The sequence below is a fragment of the Barbus barbus genome (assembly GCF_936440315.1).
Source record: "Barbus barbus genome assembly, chromosome: 21".
In the NCBI taxonomy this organism is placed as follows: domain Eukaryota; kingdom Metazoa; phylum Chordata; class Actinopteri; order Cypriniformes; family Cyprinidae; genus Barbus; species Barbus barbus.
The window spans coordinates 2,555,836-2,574,201 of NC_136749.1; the positions used below are offsets into that span (position 1 = coordinate 2,555,836).

Genomic DNA, 18,366 nt, shown 5'->3' on the forward strand with positions numbered 1-18,366 from the left:
ACAGTTGGTCGAAGCTTGGAAGTCAGCACATCAATGTCAGAAGTTACAGACTCTCCAAATAAAATATATTCAGTTTTTTCCTCATTTAGGTGAAGGAAATTTTGCTCTAACCATAATTTAATGTCATTAATGCAATTAATTAATGACCTAGCTGTGTCAGCATATTTTTATCCCATAGGCAAATAAATTTGCAAATCATCAGCATAGCAGTGAAAAGCTATATCATGCCTAGCTATAATGGGTCCAAGAGGCAGCATGTAAAGTGAAAATAGAACAGGCCCGAGAATAGAGCCTTGTGCACTTAAACTGCTGGAAAGTTGAATTTAAATGTTTTATTATTCATGGGTACAGCAACCATGACTAATATTGCTTATAAATAGAGTTAGAAATTTAAAGGAACCATTTAACTTTAATGTTAAACTTGACGTTGTAACTCATCTTGCATTAGTTTTCCAAGCAATCAACATTATGATTTTGACCTTGCAGATTATAGACTCAAAATAGTTGAGTATCATCAGCATAACAATGAAAACTAATCCCGTATTTTGTAATAATATTACCAAGAGGCAACATGTATATTGAAAATAGCAGAGGACCTAGGACAGATCCTTGTGGTACTCCATACTTTACTGGTGATAATTGAGATGACTCCCCATTTAAATGAACAAAGTGGTAGCGATCGGACAGGATCTAAACTATCATAAAGCCTGCCCTTGAATACCAGTATAGTGTAAAACCCAAATATAGAAAAACACATACAATTTTTTTTTCAACCATTCAGATGTTGTTGTAGGAGGCCTTTGGGGCTGAAAATTGAGTGTTTTCAAAAATGTTATGTTTTAGTAAGTTTTTACAGAAATGTTGTAATATTGCAACATTGGGCTTAATGGGGAGCAGAATATCCTGTATTTTCACTCACTGTCTGAGCAACAATATAGAACTAAGGATTCATTTGCAGGCTTTTGCTTTTCCCAAACCAGTATATAACATGAATAATAATCTCAGTCATGTTGTTATGAAGAGTCATTTATTCCAGCAACAAGAACTTTGACATTTATTTACATTATTTACAGTGATAGTCCCAGAAGCAGTTCTTGTCCTCTGAAAAACAGAGGCGGACATCACACTTGCTGCACTGGGTATTAGTATACCCTTTACTGCAATTTCTGCAGCGTCCTCTCTTTGTCTTCAGTGGAAAATGTCCAGTGAGGTCCGTGCGCACATCCAGAGGGGGGTGTGCACATGATTTTTTGGAAGAGGGACCGTTTGGACTCCCATCACCTAAGGATGGTCCCTTTCCAGCATTCAAAGGGCTCCCTGCTGCAACTGGGCTTCCATTGCCTGAAGATGGTCGTCCTCTCTTTGGAGTTTTGAGTGTTGTGTCCACCTGATTAGAAAAAAAAGAATAAATATATGAATTCATATACATCTCAAACGCACATGAAGATACTAGTCTAATATATCACAAACAAGGCAAATAGCAGAAATAGATAATTACCAGGATGAGAGAGGATGCTAGCTGTGCCTGGAACTTTCTCATGTTCAGTATCTCCTTCTTTGGCATCCTGAGAGCTTGGCAGTGCCGCCTGTAGAGGAGCCAGGCGTTGACGACAGCGACCGGTGTGCCAGAAGATGTACATGTACCATCGCCGGGATTTCAGGGCATACTTGTATTTTGCTGTAAATGAGTCCAACAAATCCACACCTCCCATAAATTTGTAAGGCCTTTCGACGTCAATGTAGGTTTTGGTGGCTTTGTCCCAGCGTTGAATCTCCTGCACAGGTTCTGGTCCAGCGAAGGATGACACAAGTGTGACTGCCCTGTTGTCGTACCATTTGACAGCACAAATGTTGTGTTTCCCCTCCACTCTGTGGTCAAAGCTTCCTCTGCCCTTCTTCTTCAAGCTTTTCTCATCTTCAAGATTGCAGTTGGGTAGGCGGACCTGCCTGGCTGTTCCCACATAATGGATTCCTTGCTCAAGGAGCTTCACTACCAGTGGAACAGAGGTGAAGTAGTTGTCTGCGTAGATCTTGTAGTTTTGGCCCTTTGGAAGTGGACATTTCACTGTATGGCTGACCTATGTTCATGTTCTAGACACTGTAATAAACACAAAAAAAAATATTCAAAGCATTTTACTTACTTGAATCAGATGAATCCAGTCCAGTAAATCGAAGGGATGTTGCTCGATCGAAAAATTGGAGATTGTGTGACTTCTTGACCTGAGGGCGGGCCTTATATACAAATGTTGGATCCAATCGCATTGTGAGAACAAACAATAGGACCTAATGATCATGTTAATGTGGTTGAGCCAGAAAAAATAAAAATTAGAGGTTTTTTGGGGATAACCAAAATTGTTGTAATTCTGCAACAGTGGGTCTTACAGGGATAGTTTTGTAATCGATCTATGAGTATGTCATGGTCTATAGTGTCGAACGCAGCACTAAGATCAAGTAATACTAGCAATGAGATGCAGCCTTGGTCTGAAGCAAGTAGTTTGTAAAGTTTGTCATTTTAACAAGTGCAGTTTCTGTGCTATGGTGAGGCCTGAAACCTGACTGAAATTCTTCATAGAGATCATTTTTTTGCAAGAAGGAGAGCAATTGAGCAGACAACTTTTTCTAAAATTTTAGACATAAACTGACAAATTACAGGCCCATTTCAAATCTTCAGTTCATTAGATTCTAGTTGTGGTTTCTTAATAAGAGGCTTAATAACTGCCAGCTTGAATGGTTTGGGGACGTGACCTAAAGATAACGATGAGTTAATAATATTGAGAAGCGGTTCTTCTGCTACAGGTAACAACTCTTTCAGTAGTTTAGTGGGTACAGGATCTAATAAACATGTTGTTGGTTAAAATGCACTGATAAGTTTATTTAGCTCTTCCTGTCCTATAGTTGTAAAGCATTGCAGTTTTTCTTTGGGTGAGATGAATGAAGCTGAAATACTAGACAGAGTAGAATCTACATTTGATATTGTATTTCTGATGTTATCTATTTGATCAGTAAAGAAATTCATAAAGTCATTACTATTAAACTGAGGGAATATTTAGATTGGGTGGCGTCTGGTTATTTGTTAATCTAGCCACTCTGCTCTGATCATTTAATTTACAATAACTGCTGTGTGTGCGAGTGCTCTAATATTTAGGAGCCCAAGCTCTAAAAATGGTTTTTGATCATTTATTTTGCATTTTTCTGGTTTAATCACGATCAGATTTTTTCTAGATCCTGCATTAAATTTATATTTTGACCTCGCTATTCGGGGAACAGAAACAGTCTGTATAGATTGGACAATGCAAGTACTTCTATCTTTTAAGTGGGTAGAACAAAAATCATCATAGTAGTTATTTGAGAACTGGCTTACTAGTCAGATGGAGCGTAGCGTCCTGGAGATGTTGTCCGACAGGAGTTCCGCTCCGACTCTGCTGGGGTGCAGGCCATCAGAACGCTCCCAGAAAATATTCCAATTATTAAAAAAGAACAGTTTCTTTACACCATGACAATAACCATTCGTTTAAAGCAAAAAGTCTACTGAACCTTTCGTGTCCTCTTCGATACGTGGGAAGCAGTCCTGACATGACGATCGTCATCGCGGGCTATGTGCTGCGTACCGTCTTGATCAGGCTCCTGAAGTCCCTCTTCAGTGTCTCCGTCTGCCGCAGCTTGGTGTCGTTAACAGCACCGATGCTCTCGTCGCCCTTCAGGATCGCGGGTATGTGCGCAGAAACATCGAGAACACGAGCACCGGGGAAACAGTGAGTGTGCACTTTACCTTCAGCTAACGTAGCACAGATGTGCCGGATGATGGAGTCTCCGACAATCACAGCTTCGCGTTCCGTCTCGCGAAGGGGAGCGAAGCAGTTCCGGGTGGAGATCTCGAAGACCTGAGGCGGCAGAGGGGGAGAGGTCATCGCCCGGGGCCTGGCTCGCGTCTTCTGCTGCTGGTGCACCCAGGGTCCGTGGCCTCCTGGCGCCGGAGTGAAGGACATCTGGGAAGATCGTGTCCTGGGTGCACAGGGTCTGTGCACAGAAACACACGGAGTAGAGGTGGTGGGAGTGTTAGCAGCGTGCTGTATACTTACCCCGGACTTGTGAGCATCAGCCTGGGATGTTTCCAGCGTGGCTCTCCGCTCTCTCAGCTGGGCCTGCTTCTCCACCAGGTCGCGGATCTGCTTCTCCATGGCCTCCAGCTCCAGCTGCACCAAATGCAGCTCGAATGTGTCCTTACCTGCACTCAAAGGTAGACACAAATCCGCCATTTAAGCAAGTAACAGTGAAACAATGGTAATGTGTGTGAATAGAGTATTAGCAATCTAAGCGAGATTAGCGGCAGCCATGCTGCCAATGCTAATGGGCTATAAGATTCAAGATTCAAGATTTTTATTTGTCACATACACAATTATACAGGGTATAACCAGCAGTGGAATGTAAGTCAGGTCTGCTCCAAGGACAGTGCAATTATAAAGTATACAGATATTAAGAAAAAGAAAAAGTAGAAAAAATAAGAGAATAAAATAAAATAAAATAAAAGATAAAAAATATAAATATAAATATAAAGGTGCAGGTCAGTACAGGTCAGTATGTTGTTGACTTAAATAGTAATAAGAGGAATATCACCACACTGAGATGCACTGAGTCAATACACTTTCTATGGTCCCTGAATAGAAAGTTTTCAGGATTGCTGGTGAGACCCTGAATTTCCTCAGCTGTCGCAGATGGTACAGTCTTTGCCTGGCTTTCTTAACCTGTGTTTGGATGTGTGTAGTCCAAGTCAGGTTCTCGGAGATGTTTACACCGAGGTACTTGAAGTTACTCACCCTCTCCACAGGGGTCCCACTGATCATAAGAGGAGTGTAGGGCTGCTGCTGTCTCTTCCTAAAGTCCATGATCAGCGCTTTAGTTTTGCTCACATTCAGAGAGGGACGGTTGTCCTGGCACCATGATGTGAGTCTCTCTACCTCGTCCAATTAAGCGGTCTCGTCTTTGTTGGAGATGAGGCCCAGAACCACAGTAACATCAGCGAATTTGACAATAGATGTGGAGCTGTGAGAGGACACGCAGTCATGTGTGTAGAGAGAGTAAAGCAGGGGACTCAGGACACAGCCCTGTGGGGCTCCTACGTTCAGGGTGATGGGGTTTGAGGTGAACTGGCCAACTTTCACCACTTGAGGTCTGCCGGTGAGGAAGTCTTGAATCCAGTCACAGAGTAAGCAGTTTAGGCCGAGGTCTGTGAGTTTAGATGCCAGCTTGATGGGGACTATAGTGTCGAAAGCTGAGCTATAGTCAATGAATAGCAGCCTTACATAATTCCCATTGTTGCTGTCCAAATGTGTGAGGGAAGAGTGGAGGATGTGAGAGATGGCATCGTCAGTAGATCTATTTGGGCGATAGGCAAACTGAAGAGGGTCCAAAGTATCAGGGATGGAGGAGCAGATGTGGCTCTTTGCAAGTCTCTCAAAAACCTTCATGACTATAGATGTGAGGGCAACTGGACGATAGTCATTCAGGCAAGAGGGTTTATTGTTCTTAGGCACAGGGATAATGACAGATTTTTTGAATGAGGTGGGAACCACGGAGGTAGCAAGGGACTCATTAAAGATGGAAGTGAACAAACCAGCGAGCTGATCGGCGCAGGACCTCAGAACACGGCCGGTTATCCCATCAGGTCCGGCTGCTTTCCTGACGTTCACTTTCTTTAGCGCCCTCCGAACCTCATCCTCCGACATGGTGATTACTGGACGGCAGAGACGCGCCGCCGCCATTGTAATCGAAGCGGCCGTAGAAGATGTTTAACTCGTCGGCCAGCAACAGATCTGCTCTCACCTCCGCAGAGGATTTGTTTCCAAAGTCACAGATGGTCCTCAGTCCCTGCCACATCCGTCGAGAGTCATTGAGCTGGAAATGAGACTCAATTCTCTCTCTGTATCTGTGTTTAGCGGCTCTTACTGCGCGTCGGAGAGCATAGCACGATGCCTTGTACTTGCTCATATTCCCGGTCAGAAGAGCCTCATTATAAGCTGCAGTGCGTGTGTTAACCGCAGCACGGATTGATCTGTCCACCCACAGTTTCTCATTGGAGAATGTCCTTATCGTTATGGTTTCTGTAGCTTGCTCGGTTAGCGTGTTTACAAAGCTTAATGCTACATCCGTGAACTCGCTGACGTCAAACATAAGCTAATAGCAGACTCGAGAAATCAAAATAAAACTAGTGGTAACAAGGCGCTCTGATTGGTTTTGTTTTAGAATGCTATAGGGGATATATTCACACGTTATAGAAAAGAAAATGATAGTGTATAAAATTATTTTTAAGATAGAAAATAGACGATAAAGAATCAACTTGATGGAGCTCAAACTCAAAACACGCAGTCACAAATCAGCGCATGCGTCAATTCCTGAGTCAGTGTGTGTGTGAGAGAGAGTCACCGCACAAAGATATATAAGGATGAAACTCAAATGTCTTTAAAAGATGATGAAAAGGTTATTTATCTCTTTGGCTTCTTGATCTGGTAGAGCCGTTTGGAAAGAAGCTTCAGAATTCGTTGCTCTCTCTCCGTCAGCCTCACACGCATACACAAACAAACAGCCTCACACACATGCTAACACATGCTCTCATGCAGATCTTCCAGCAACAACTATTTTAGAACATGCCTTTAACCAAAGAGTAAATACATGTGGTTAGCCTGTGCAAAAAGGCCAACACTGACCTGACCATCCTGTTCCTGGTCTGTCTTGTCAAATATAGTAGCTATCAGCCTCAGTCAGTTTGCCAGTGATCCTCCCAAAGCCTGTTCACTGACCCTCTAATATTCAAAATCTGGAAAGTACTTTTTCAACCTGGCAAGCTCTAATCTGATCGGCTAGCCTCACACAACCAACGGGAGTGTAAGGCCACACAAGTCTTTTATCAGATGTCCTGCCATGATTACAAGGTACCAGGTGGATACAATCAGCACTTCTGAGGAAGAACTAAACACACTGGATTTGCCAAAGTTTGTCAAGTTACATCTGTGAAATATTCAGTAATTTTAGACATATGGCTACTCTAATCACACACTTTTCTTTTGTCCATTTTTCAGTGTTCCTGCATGTTCTTGATGATTCCTGCACCATTATTAGGTAACTCTTTACAATAAGGTTCCATTAGTTAATGTTATGGATTTTTGAAAATGACCTTTCATTCAGTGTGTAACACAGCTCTAAGTGAATGAAAACATCCTGCAAAGTTTTAAATATGAAAGTGCACGTGTATAAAGTTATTGTCTCCCAAAAGAAAGAGTTGAATCTGATTCATTAACTTTTTTTTTTTAAATCCCTATTTTAAAATCCCCTTTCTCAAATCAGGCTGTTCTGAGATTCCTGTCAGAATGACGTAGTTCTGTACAGGCCCCTCCCACGATAATTGATTGACAAGACCATTTTACCTTAGACCTGCCCTGAGTGAGCTGAGAGCTGTCCGCCATTGTGTCGACTCCAGTGCAGGGGAAGACAAGATGTCTCCGATTGAGCGATTGAGGTGTTTTGTTGATGGATGTAATAATGAATATAGCAGTCGTCATTTACTCCCGACATCTGAGCCGCTGAAGACACAGAGGATTAACGATACTTTCGTTTTGATGTGAATGCGCCGATCCCCGATCTGCCTAAATTCGTCTAATCGCGAGAATCATTCGTGATCCAGGCTCACCTATAAAAGAAGCGAGTATAAGGGTTTTTATGAATCTTTGCAAATCGCCTTTCCTAATATGTGCTAGTTAGCCAGTTTTGCAGCTAAAGTAAACCGTACTGTTCATCACCCCACAGAAGAGAGGGGCGGGGTGAGCAGAGCTCATTAGCATTTAAAGCAACATGGACTAAAATGGCTTGCTAAAAACAGAGCTGATTTTGACAGGTTTAAAAAGGTGTTTTTTACAATACGATTGAGAAATTTTAACCAAAGTATGTTATAGACTTTTCATTAAGACCCTAAAGAATCATATCAACTTGTGGAAAGTGGGCATCCAATGACCCCTTTAAGATATTCAGCTTAAGATATATGTAACTTTCAGCTTAAGAAAAAAATTTAATATTTTCCAAATTATTGCATGAGTCATGGTCTCTCTTTCTCTCTCTCTCTCTCTCTCTTTTTTTTTTTTTTTTTTTTTTTTTTGGGAAAAGTACTTGTGGATGAAGGTTATGCTCCAGCATTACTGGAATCCAGTCACATGGACCCTACAAAGAGTTTTGCATATTGTGTATAAAAGTAGATAAATTGCTTATAGCTAATTTGTTAGTCACTTTGAATAAAAGCATCTGCCAGATGAATACATTTAAATGAGAAATGTGCTTTTCATTGTTCAGTGTTCCCAAATCTACTGTACTGTTTGTCCTTGTCATAATAATGCTAAAATCAGAACTGACTGACAAAGGACCCCCTAATGTCTTTTAGAACACATAAACCATATTAAACTGTTGATTCTCAATATAATTAAATTTGACATAAAATTTGGAATTTAAACTCATATGGCTAGTGCTAGGCCACTTACTGTTCACTTTCACAAACACGTCCTTACTGCTTAACACACTTTTAAAAAGTGCACTTTGTAATGATGTTACAAGAAGAAGATTTACTTTTGAGTTTAATTTAAATCATGATTAAACAATCTTTTGGTGTGCTTTAAAGAAGTACACTTATTTTGATGTGGAGACTAACATACTAAAGCACGTGCAAAACACTTGATTATAATTTTAACTGTAGTTTGTTATTCAATAGAACATTTAATACATTTTAAGTTAATATATTTTAAATGTACTAAATTGCAATTTTATCATTGCAAATGTGTAATTACAAATATATTAAGTACATGACATTTTAATAGACCGTTTCAACAGAAATGGCATTAAAGTATATTTTAGTTGATCTAAATAAATGCTTGTCAGTACATTCAGCAGTATCACTTATAGTATTAGCCATGTTTCAAGATAATAGAAGTAATTATGAAATTACATATAAAGATGTACTTAAGTCCTGCTTCAAAAACCCTCTAAAGTTCAGTTAAACTATAATACATTTTCATTTAATTGTAAATAACATGTGCCTAATGATTCAAAACCACTTTGCAAAGTTATTGAAATGACATGAAAAAAATGATGTTTTCAATAAAAGGCATTGATATGCTAGTTATGACTCTTAATAGCTGATGGTATTTACTGTGTTAATCACTACCAGACAATTATTTTGTAATAGCTACCAATCAGTTATTTCTTAATAGCTACCAGACAAACTATTTATCCTATAAACAGCGTTTTTCCTGACAAACAGCTGTAGTTTCACTGTCCTGCAGCACCAGTTGATTTATTGACATGTTATATATACTAAATATAGTTTCATTTCTCTTTCTGACATTTCTCCCAGTGGCAGCCTTTTTTTTTTAAATGTTTGTTGCTATATTTATGAGATCTGGTCATGTCAGGTAAACACAAAATATAAGGATGGGAATTGAAGTCCAGTTTGATTTCTCCATCTGGGCAGAATCACTGTCAGAACTTGATAAGCTCACAGGGGAGAGTTCAGCATCCAAACACTGAGCCCATACATACGTCATTCTTTTGGGCCATATTGCACAGGAAATTCAGAATAAAACGGCTATAAAACAGATATTTATTGAAAGACCTAGGGGTTATGGGTAATTAACATTGCTTGTATATTGTCTCCTAGCGCAGGGATCCAGCGATTACATCGGTGAGTTAGCATATCTTTCACGCTGATTTGAGCGGTGGTTTTGGTATATCCTTTGATAGTTTGGATTTTCAAGATTGTGTGTGATGATATTGGTGTGAAAATAACGGCATATTGTTTAGAGAAAAAAATTAATTTAACTACTTGTTTTTCTTTTTTAATCGATTTATTATAGAGGACATCTCTTAAAAATTAGGGGAAAAAAATAGAAATCATAAAAAGTTTAAGGTTATTAAATTATACTTTACAATAAGGTCCGATTAGTTAACAGTAGTTAATGCATTTGTTACAGTATTGATCAAGTTTGGATTAAAAATACAACTTTTGATTCAATCAATATCAATCAATGGTTTATTGGAGTATGTTTACAAGACTTGTTACCTAGTATAGTTAACTAACATGAACATTAAGAGAAGTTGATAAGAAAGAAATCATATTAATATTCAAAGGAGACACTATTCAAAGAATTACCTTAATGTAAATGTTAATTGTACTGTAAATTGCAACAGATCAGCTAGAGATATCTGCATGAATCTGAGCTGGATTTCTGCTGATGTGTTGATGTAAGTCGTTCTCTCGGGGTCTGAGTTTTATTTGTGAACCAGTCCAGCTGGTCCTGTGTAAGGAATTACTTGCTACTTTCTCAGTTTGGAAGGCGAACAAAAAAGAAAACAGCTGTCAAACAATCAATTACGAAGCTCCATCCACAGAAACAGCAACTTCGGCGCAAATGAAAGTCACGCGTTGAACCCTGGTGCACATTAAACTGCAGGTTTTCTGAACGAACAGTGCTTCTCAAACATTGAGTCCACACATAGTGCCTTCGAGCCACCGCATACTGTATATTCAATTAAAATGCTATGAATACAACATAAACAACTTCCAAGTCAGTATTACAAATAGAGCTGAGAGGCTGCATTAGCTTTCAGGAAATTAAAGAAATATGATCTCGGAGGTGTCGAAGTACAGAATTTGCCAGGGAAAGCTTTAATATAACATCTGTTTTCTATAATAAAAAAATCAAGCCTCCCAAACTGTTAACAAACAGAGATGTTTTTGTTTTTTCCCAAATTTGACCTCTACGGACTGATCGAATCGCGTGCATGTTAGGCTAAGGAGGTGCCAGAATATAAGAAGGATATCAAATGTTTGTGCTGTTTCTTTTTATCTGTATGGAGGATAAACTGATAGTAAATCTGACGAATCATAGCTTGTTCAGGAACCCATGAACTTGTTTGGCTTAATAAAAAGAGGTTTCATTGCAAGTGACCTACTGGTCTTGTCAAACATTGATTTCATTTGTAAAATTAGCTGTAAATAATGTGATCAATAGTAACATATGTTTTCCATTACTTGAAAACATCAAAATTATTTAGCCATTTTCAACTTTATTTTTCAAGTTGCACAAAGTGCAAAATGGCAAAATTGCATCAGGGTTGGACATCATTTAAAGTCACGTGTTGGTGGTGCTTTACATCCTCAACTGAATCTGTAATCTGTATTAGTCTGAGTGTCAAGTAGATTGTGTTTTCATGTAGATGCTTCATCTGCTCACTCAAGCACACTCCCACTTTACAATATACCACGCACTGCACTTTAATCCCATACAGTTCAAACTGGACTACCAGTACACTACTGCACAAATACAACAATCCTTTTGCCAGCACTGGATACCATCCAATGCACATCCATGACATTTGCACATCCGGTTTATATATAATCTGCTGCATCTTCGCATATTACTGTGTGTATATAACGTAGAATGTGTACTGCATACTGTGTATAATGTGTATCGGTAACTGTATGTCTGTCTAATAGTACACTGTCTGTACTGAGTATATGTATGTGTATATTACACATTGTCATCTGTATAAGTCTGTACGTATGTATGGTAATGTCTATATGTAAATTGTTTCTGCACTGTCTGGAGCACGCTCTCAAGAATTTCACTCACGAAGGCACATGTGCTGTGGTGATGTGACAATAAAAGTGATTTGATTTGCTCTCGCCTGTCGGCTCTGATCTCTAACTCCACACCTCTGTTTGTTTTCTCTATCTCAGATCCAGTGTCTGCTGTGAGGGTTTGGTGATGTGTATCTCACACAGTGCCAGCAGTGAGTGAATAACAGTTATTAAAAGACCCTTTTCAAGAGTTTATTGCTGTCACCAGTCATTTCCACATGTGCAATAGTGTGTATATTTATCACAACCTAGTGAGCTGCTTTGCTTTTGAAGGAATAGTTCACCTGAAAATAAAGGTGGAGATGAGTTTGTTTCTTCATCCAATTTGTAGAAATCACTTACTCAGCCATGGATGCTCTGCAGTGAATGGGTGCCATCAGAATGAGAGTCCAAACAACATCACAATAATCCACAAGTAACCCACACCACTCCAGTCCATCAGTTAACATCTTGTAAAGCAAAAAGCTGCTTGTTTGTAAGAAATGAATCGATCATCAATTCAAAATTTGAACCATTGCTTCCAGCTAAAATATTGTACAAGTCCATAATCCATAATTATGCTTCCACCAGTGAAAAAATCATGTATTAAAACATGAAAAAATGTCATGTATTAGGGGAGAAATACTGTATGTACAGATCAAGCACCATTTACAGGTGAAAACAGTGCAAAACAGCTCTAAACAAATATGTGGGTGGATTTTGATGTGAGAGACAACAGGAGATGGACATTTTCACTGGAGGAAGCATTATTTCACTGGAGGAAGCGTGGATTATGGACTCATAATTTAGCCTGAAGCAATGGTTTGAAGTTAAAAATGTCTGAATGATGAATTTGTCTCATGCAGCTTTTGGCTTAAAAAAACTTTGGACTTTTGATGGACTGGAATGGTGTGGATTACTTGTGCATTTTTTAGATGTTTTTATCAGCTGTTTGGACTCTCATTCTGACGGCACCCATTCACTACAGAGGAGCCATTGGTGACCAGGTGATGAAATGTGAAATTTCTCCAATCTTTTCCCATGAACAAGCGAAATCGTCTACATCTTGGATGTCCTGAGAGTGAAGGCATATTCAGCAAATTTTCATTTTTGGATGAACTATATCTAAAATTTGTAACAAAATCTACATAAGAAACAACTCACTTTAAGTGCATGTAACTTGATTCGCAGCATTTAACAATCATCTTGCTAAACTCTAATAGCACAAAAATAAAATAAAATACATAATTTTTAAATTAGACTATTTTAATGAATATGTTTGGATAATGAAAAAATAATGTACAGTACAGTATATTTTTAATATATAATAAAGATTTTGCTTACCATTTGGCTGGATCTGTGAAGCATCTCAGAAGATGCCATAATCACACTGCCTAGTTTTAGAACAGCCTTCATGTTGGGAGTGTTGCTATGATACCTAAAATACACCCTATACAGTATACCATCTTGCTTACCAACATTTTTTAAATTTGAATAAAATGAAAACTAAAAGAATTTCAAATCACATGAGCCAATATTTTATTCACAATAGAACATAGATAACCTAATGTTTAAACTGAAAATTTTAAAATTTTATGCACAAAATGAGCTCATATAAAATTTGATGCCTGCTACAGGTTTAAAAAAATAGTTGGGACGTGGGCATGTTTACCATGGTATAGCATCTCCTCTTCTTTTCAAAACAGTTTGAAGATGTCTGGGCATCGAGGTTATGAGTTTCTATAGTTTTGGAGTTGGAATTTGGTCCTATTCTTGTCTGATATAGGTTTCCAGGTGCTGAAGAGTTCGTGGGCATCTTTGATGTATTTTTTGTTTAATGATGCGCCAAATGTTCTCTATAGGTGAAAGATCTGGACTGCAGGCAGGCCAATTCAGCAAACGGACTCTTCTACTACGAAGCTATGCTGTTGTAATAGCTGCAGCATGTGGTTTTGCATTGTCCTGCTGAAATACACAAGGCCTTCCCTAAAATAGACGTCATATGGAGGGCAGCATATGTTACTCAAAAACCTTTATATACCTTTCAGCATTCATAGTGCCTTCCAAAACATGCAAGATGCCCATACCGTATGCACTTATTCACCCCCATACCATCAGAGATTCTGGCTTTTGAACTGAACGCTGATAACACGCTGAAAGGACTCCCTCCTCTTTAACCCGGAGGACACGGCGTCCGTGATTTCCAACAAGAATGTCAAATTTGGATTCGTCTGACCACAGAACACTTTTCCACTTTGAAACGGTCCATTTTAAATGAGCCTTGGCCCACAGGATACAACAACGCTTCTGGACCATGTTCACATATGGCATCCTTTTTGCATGATAGAGCTTTAGCTGGCATCTGCAGATGGCACGGCGGATTGTGTTTACCGACAGTGGTTTCTGGAAGTATTCCTGGGCCCATTTAGTAATGTCAATGACAGAATCATGCCGATGAGTGATGCAGTGTCGTCTGAGGGCCTGAAGACCACGGGCATCCAACAAAAGTCTTCGGCCTTGTCCCTTACGCACAGAGATTTCTGCAGTTTCTCTGAATCGTTTGATGATGTTATGCACTGTAGATGATGAGATTTGCAAAGCCTTTGCAATTTGATGTTGAGGAATGTTGTTTTTAAAATATTCCACAATCTTTTTACGCACTCTTTCACAGATTGGAGAGCCTCTGCCCATCTTTACTTCTGAGAGACTGCCTCTCCAAGACATCCCTTTTATAGCTAATCATGTTATAGGCCTGATGAAAATTAACTTAATTAGTTGCTAGATGTTCTCCCAGCTGAATCTTTTCCAAATTTCTTGCTTTTTCAGCCCTTTGTTACCCCTGTGCCAACTTTTTTGAGACCTGTAGCAGGCATTTATCATTTAGTGGATAAATGTGTAAAATTTCTCAGTTTAAACATTTGTTATGTTCTCTATGTTCTATTGTGAATAAAATATTGGTTCATGAGATTTGAATGTCTTTTTAGTTTTCATTTTATAAAAAAAAAAAAAAAACCTCCCAACATTTATGGAATTTGCGTTGTATGTTTATAAAAGTTAGTGGAAAGAATGCTTTTATTATGCGTATGTTTAAAGATACGGATGTACTTCCAAACTGTTGCAGGAAAAGTGGGAATATTTGGAAGGAGATAATAAGAACATTAGCAAAACAATATTTGATCTTGAGCAAAGAAACCCATCTGCTTTCTTCTTTAAACCTTTCTTTCTTGTTTCTTATTAACCTACAAAAAAGCAATTTTCTAGCCATTCTTTGTACTGCCTCATATAAAGATATACATTTGCTCTCTTTCCAGGCACAGATGGCTTTAACAGAGCTATTAAATATGTCATTCTCTGGGATTCCACGCTTATAGTAATGTGGATAAAGTGACAGGTGTTTCCCTTTAGTTTAGTTTTGCTAAAAAAAAAAAAAGGATTCAATAAGAATTTTACAATTTTGTTTATTTGAGCCTGTCTCAGAATGGCAGGAGTGTGTAGAAATGATCAACACATATCATTTGTTCTATTTAATCATGATTTTCTCTAAGTATGTGTACTTAAAAGGTTTTATTGCTGTTATTTCTTGCTATTATGGTGATAATATCAAATATGTTTAGAAAATCTGTAGAAAAACAGAAAAGTTACATTGCAAAAAAAAAGATTTTTCAAATTACAACAAAAATTTTTGGACTACGTTTTACAAGAAAATGCCATTTTCCGTTTTTCTTAGTTGTCATTGTAATTATTAGTGAAATTTCTGAGTGGAATTAGTTTAAAAGTAAATCCTACCGCATTTTTTTTTTTTTTTTTTTTCCTGTGTAAAGGTCATTTCCTCCAAAATAGCACAATGTTCAGGATTAGAGGCGACCAAATGTAATCACTTATGACTAAAGCATTTAAAAACCCATTTTGGTCAACCAATAATCTAAATATTGGGTCTAAAGCGGTTTTGACCCTGGTTACTAGCTACTGTTACTACAATGAAACTATAACATATTAGCTTCTGTCATCAGAAAAAGAAAATCCCTTAAGTGATCATTTGATTTGGACATACCAAAATAAATGCCTAAAAATCCATCTGTTCTATGTTTATTTCACATTATTAGCATTATATTTATTAAGAAAATAGCATTTGACTCACAAGTTATATTTTTAAGATATCCTTGTATGTGTTTTGTACATTTCCATTCAAATATTTGAGCCTACATATAGCTATTCATATCCGTTGCAATATTTTACTTTCATTTACTCACCTCATAAAGTAACATTTTCTTGCAGTATAAAAATGAGTGCACTATTTGAATTCCATTTTAATTCACTATGAACAGTAACTGCTATGGTATTTGACAGAACCGTATTTAACATGGTATTGTACTTGTAAGGACATTCTAGTGGATTGTGAGGTGTGAAGCAGTGTGCCATGTTTGTTTTTGATGTTAGCTATATTGCGAATGTCACGTACGCCTATTGTAAACATTTGGTTACACCCTGCTGCGTCAAGCAACACCTGCTCTGGTCCACTCCTCCACTCAGTGCTTTTCTACACATAAACCCAGATGACATTTAGTGTGGTGCTGTGGAGTGACTCACTAAGTAACCTAACTTATGTATTCATTCATTCATTCATTCATTCTTTCTTTCCTGGTGGACCTTAAAAAAGATTGAAATACATTCAAACTGAAGGAGGATATTTCCTGTGATCACTTGTTTTCAATTTGAGAACAATACACTGCAGTTACTTCATCGGTGTGTAAGTAGCTAAGTCTCAAAATTGGTAGTCCTTCGTTGTTGTGTAGGACACATAAAATGGTTTTGGCTAGATGCCTTTCTGATTCCCCTGAATGTGAATGAGTGATCACCAAACAAAATACTTATTTTACACCTTTTACACCTGTACCTGATACTTACGCATTAGGAGCCGAAGAATCAGGAGGGTCATTTTTTTCTTTCTTTCTTTCTTAGTATCTACAATACTTCCTCCACATTACTTTACCTCATCTGCGACTGGGTTGGCCAAGTTTCTGAAAAACCAATAGAGGTCATGTGAACATGTTTCAGGGTCTGACATCAGAAATGCAAAAATGTCTGAATGAGCCGTTTTAATAAATGGGTCTACAGACAGTCTAGGCAGAAGACCTGAAAGTTACAGTATGTTGTCATAGTAGAAAGAACACTCATCTTAAAAGGTTAAGAAAACTTCAATTCTATTACCTCTTTATATGATAGAGCAGTGTCTGAGCAGCAAAATATTTCTCTGGGAGCCCTAATGACAGATTCCATCAGCTCTGTGGATTTCCATTAGCTCCATGTCTCATCTGTCTGTGGGTTTACCCTACTTTCCTATTGCCCTGCATGTATGTGTGATAATCTCTGCAGCAGCTAGTGCCTAAATGCAAACCTGCTAACTCTAATGACTGTAATCCAACAGACAAAGGGATCACCTTCCTAGACCCCACCCAGTCTGAAATACTGAACAACAGAGTTACACGCACAACAATGAGAAAACACTCATAGCAGGTCTGAGACACACATTCTTTGTTTTCTCGCAGCACCACACCTCTCTCAAAAGCTCATCTTACCTTCATTTCTTTTTATATATAAGCATTTATTTTCCACAGGAGGCACATATTATTTTTTTTTTAAAACAGTACGTGCCTAACATTTTCATGTTGTGTATGAGATGTGTGTGATAAGAACAGAGATTTTTTGTAGGAAAACGAAACTGCTGAAACTGGAGTCCCTCAGGGTTCAATGTTTGGACCTTTCATGTTCAGTCCTACTAGGCCAAATGATGAAAAACACCAAATAACTATGCGAATGGTACCCAAATCTAATTACCTAGTTGTGTCATCAAGCATTTACAGACCCTCTTTCACCTGGTATGAAGTGCCATCCACTACACAACACTGATGAGATAAACAGCTGGATATGTCACTTTAGTCTTTTTATTTAGAATTTATGTCCATTTAATTCTACTATTTTGTATGGCTATTTGTCACAATTTTTTTTTTCTAATTAATTTTTATATTCTTAAATTATTTTACATCCCACAGAGGACAAATGGTTTGAAGATTTTTAATTTTTTTTATTTTTTATTATTTTTATACTATTTTTTATTTTTCTTTCTCTACAATATATTATGCTTATCGTCGCTGTTGGGCGGAAACCTCCTATGTCCAAATTTTGTCAATTTCATATTTTTTCACAAATCGATGCTATTGGTCAGTCCCCACATGGGTCTGTTATTTTTGCAAATTATTAACCAATCTAAAGTGTTGAAAATAGCTTGAGAGCAAATCTCTTAACTCCATTGGACACTTCAACTGTCTGAGAAGTCTCGTAACTCCACCTCTTCCGCGGAAGCCTCGCTTATGTCTCCTCAAGATTGAAAGTCGCAACGAATCCTCATCGAGCAACACGTCCTCCAATATAAATGTCCTCAAAACACTGACTATTCATGATTCCGTTATATGAATTATATAATAACAGTTTATATATTATATATATAACAGTTTTATCTCTATACGTTTTTATTTATGGGAGAAAATAGGGCTGTCTACTGGTGCCAAGTAAGCCTATCTTTGGATAACTGTTTTTTAGACAATAACGAGTGAAAATAGTTAGGTTAGATACATTTGAGTAGGCCTGTTTTGTTAAAAATCGATAGCTGTAATGCTTCGGTGCAGAAGGAAGCCCGTGAGCCACGAAGGTAAGTT

At 38.1% G+C, this 18,366-nt stretch overlaps 1 protein-coding gene across 1 annotated transcript; it reads right to left on the bottom strand.

Annotated features, from left to right (window-relative positions):
* Window positions 1-1,015: 1,015 nt before the first annotated feature.
* Window positions 1,016-17,012, bottom strand: LOC306887867 (uncharacterized protein). Its single transcript, XM_079445869.1, has 5 exons — window positions 16,862-17,012; window positions 16,559-16,671; window positions 3,362-4,225; window positions 1,499-2,098; window positions 1,016-1,387 (listed from the first exon to the last, which is right to left on the bottom strand). Exons 2-3 carry the CDS (start codon window positions 16,587-16,589, stop codon window positions 3,594-3,596), a joined length of 663 nt encoding a protein of 220 aa, XP_079301995.1. The 5' UTR covers window positions 16,590-16,671; window positions 16,862-17,012; the 3' UTR covers window positions 1,016-1,387; window positions 1,499-2,098; window positions 3,362-3,593.
* Between the last annotated feature and the right edge of the window lie 1,354 nt (window positions 17,013-18,366).

Bases quoted from the DNA above. Each gene is read 5' to 3' on its own strand.
- LOC306887867 (XM_079445869.1), bottom strand. From the start codon at position 16,589: ATGACCCTCCTGATTCTTCGGCTCCTAATGC. The intron at 4,226-16,558 runs GTAAGTATCAGG...CTTTGAGTGCAG, and splicing joins GATTCTTCGGCTCCTAATGC to GTAAGGACACATTCGAGCTG.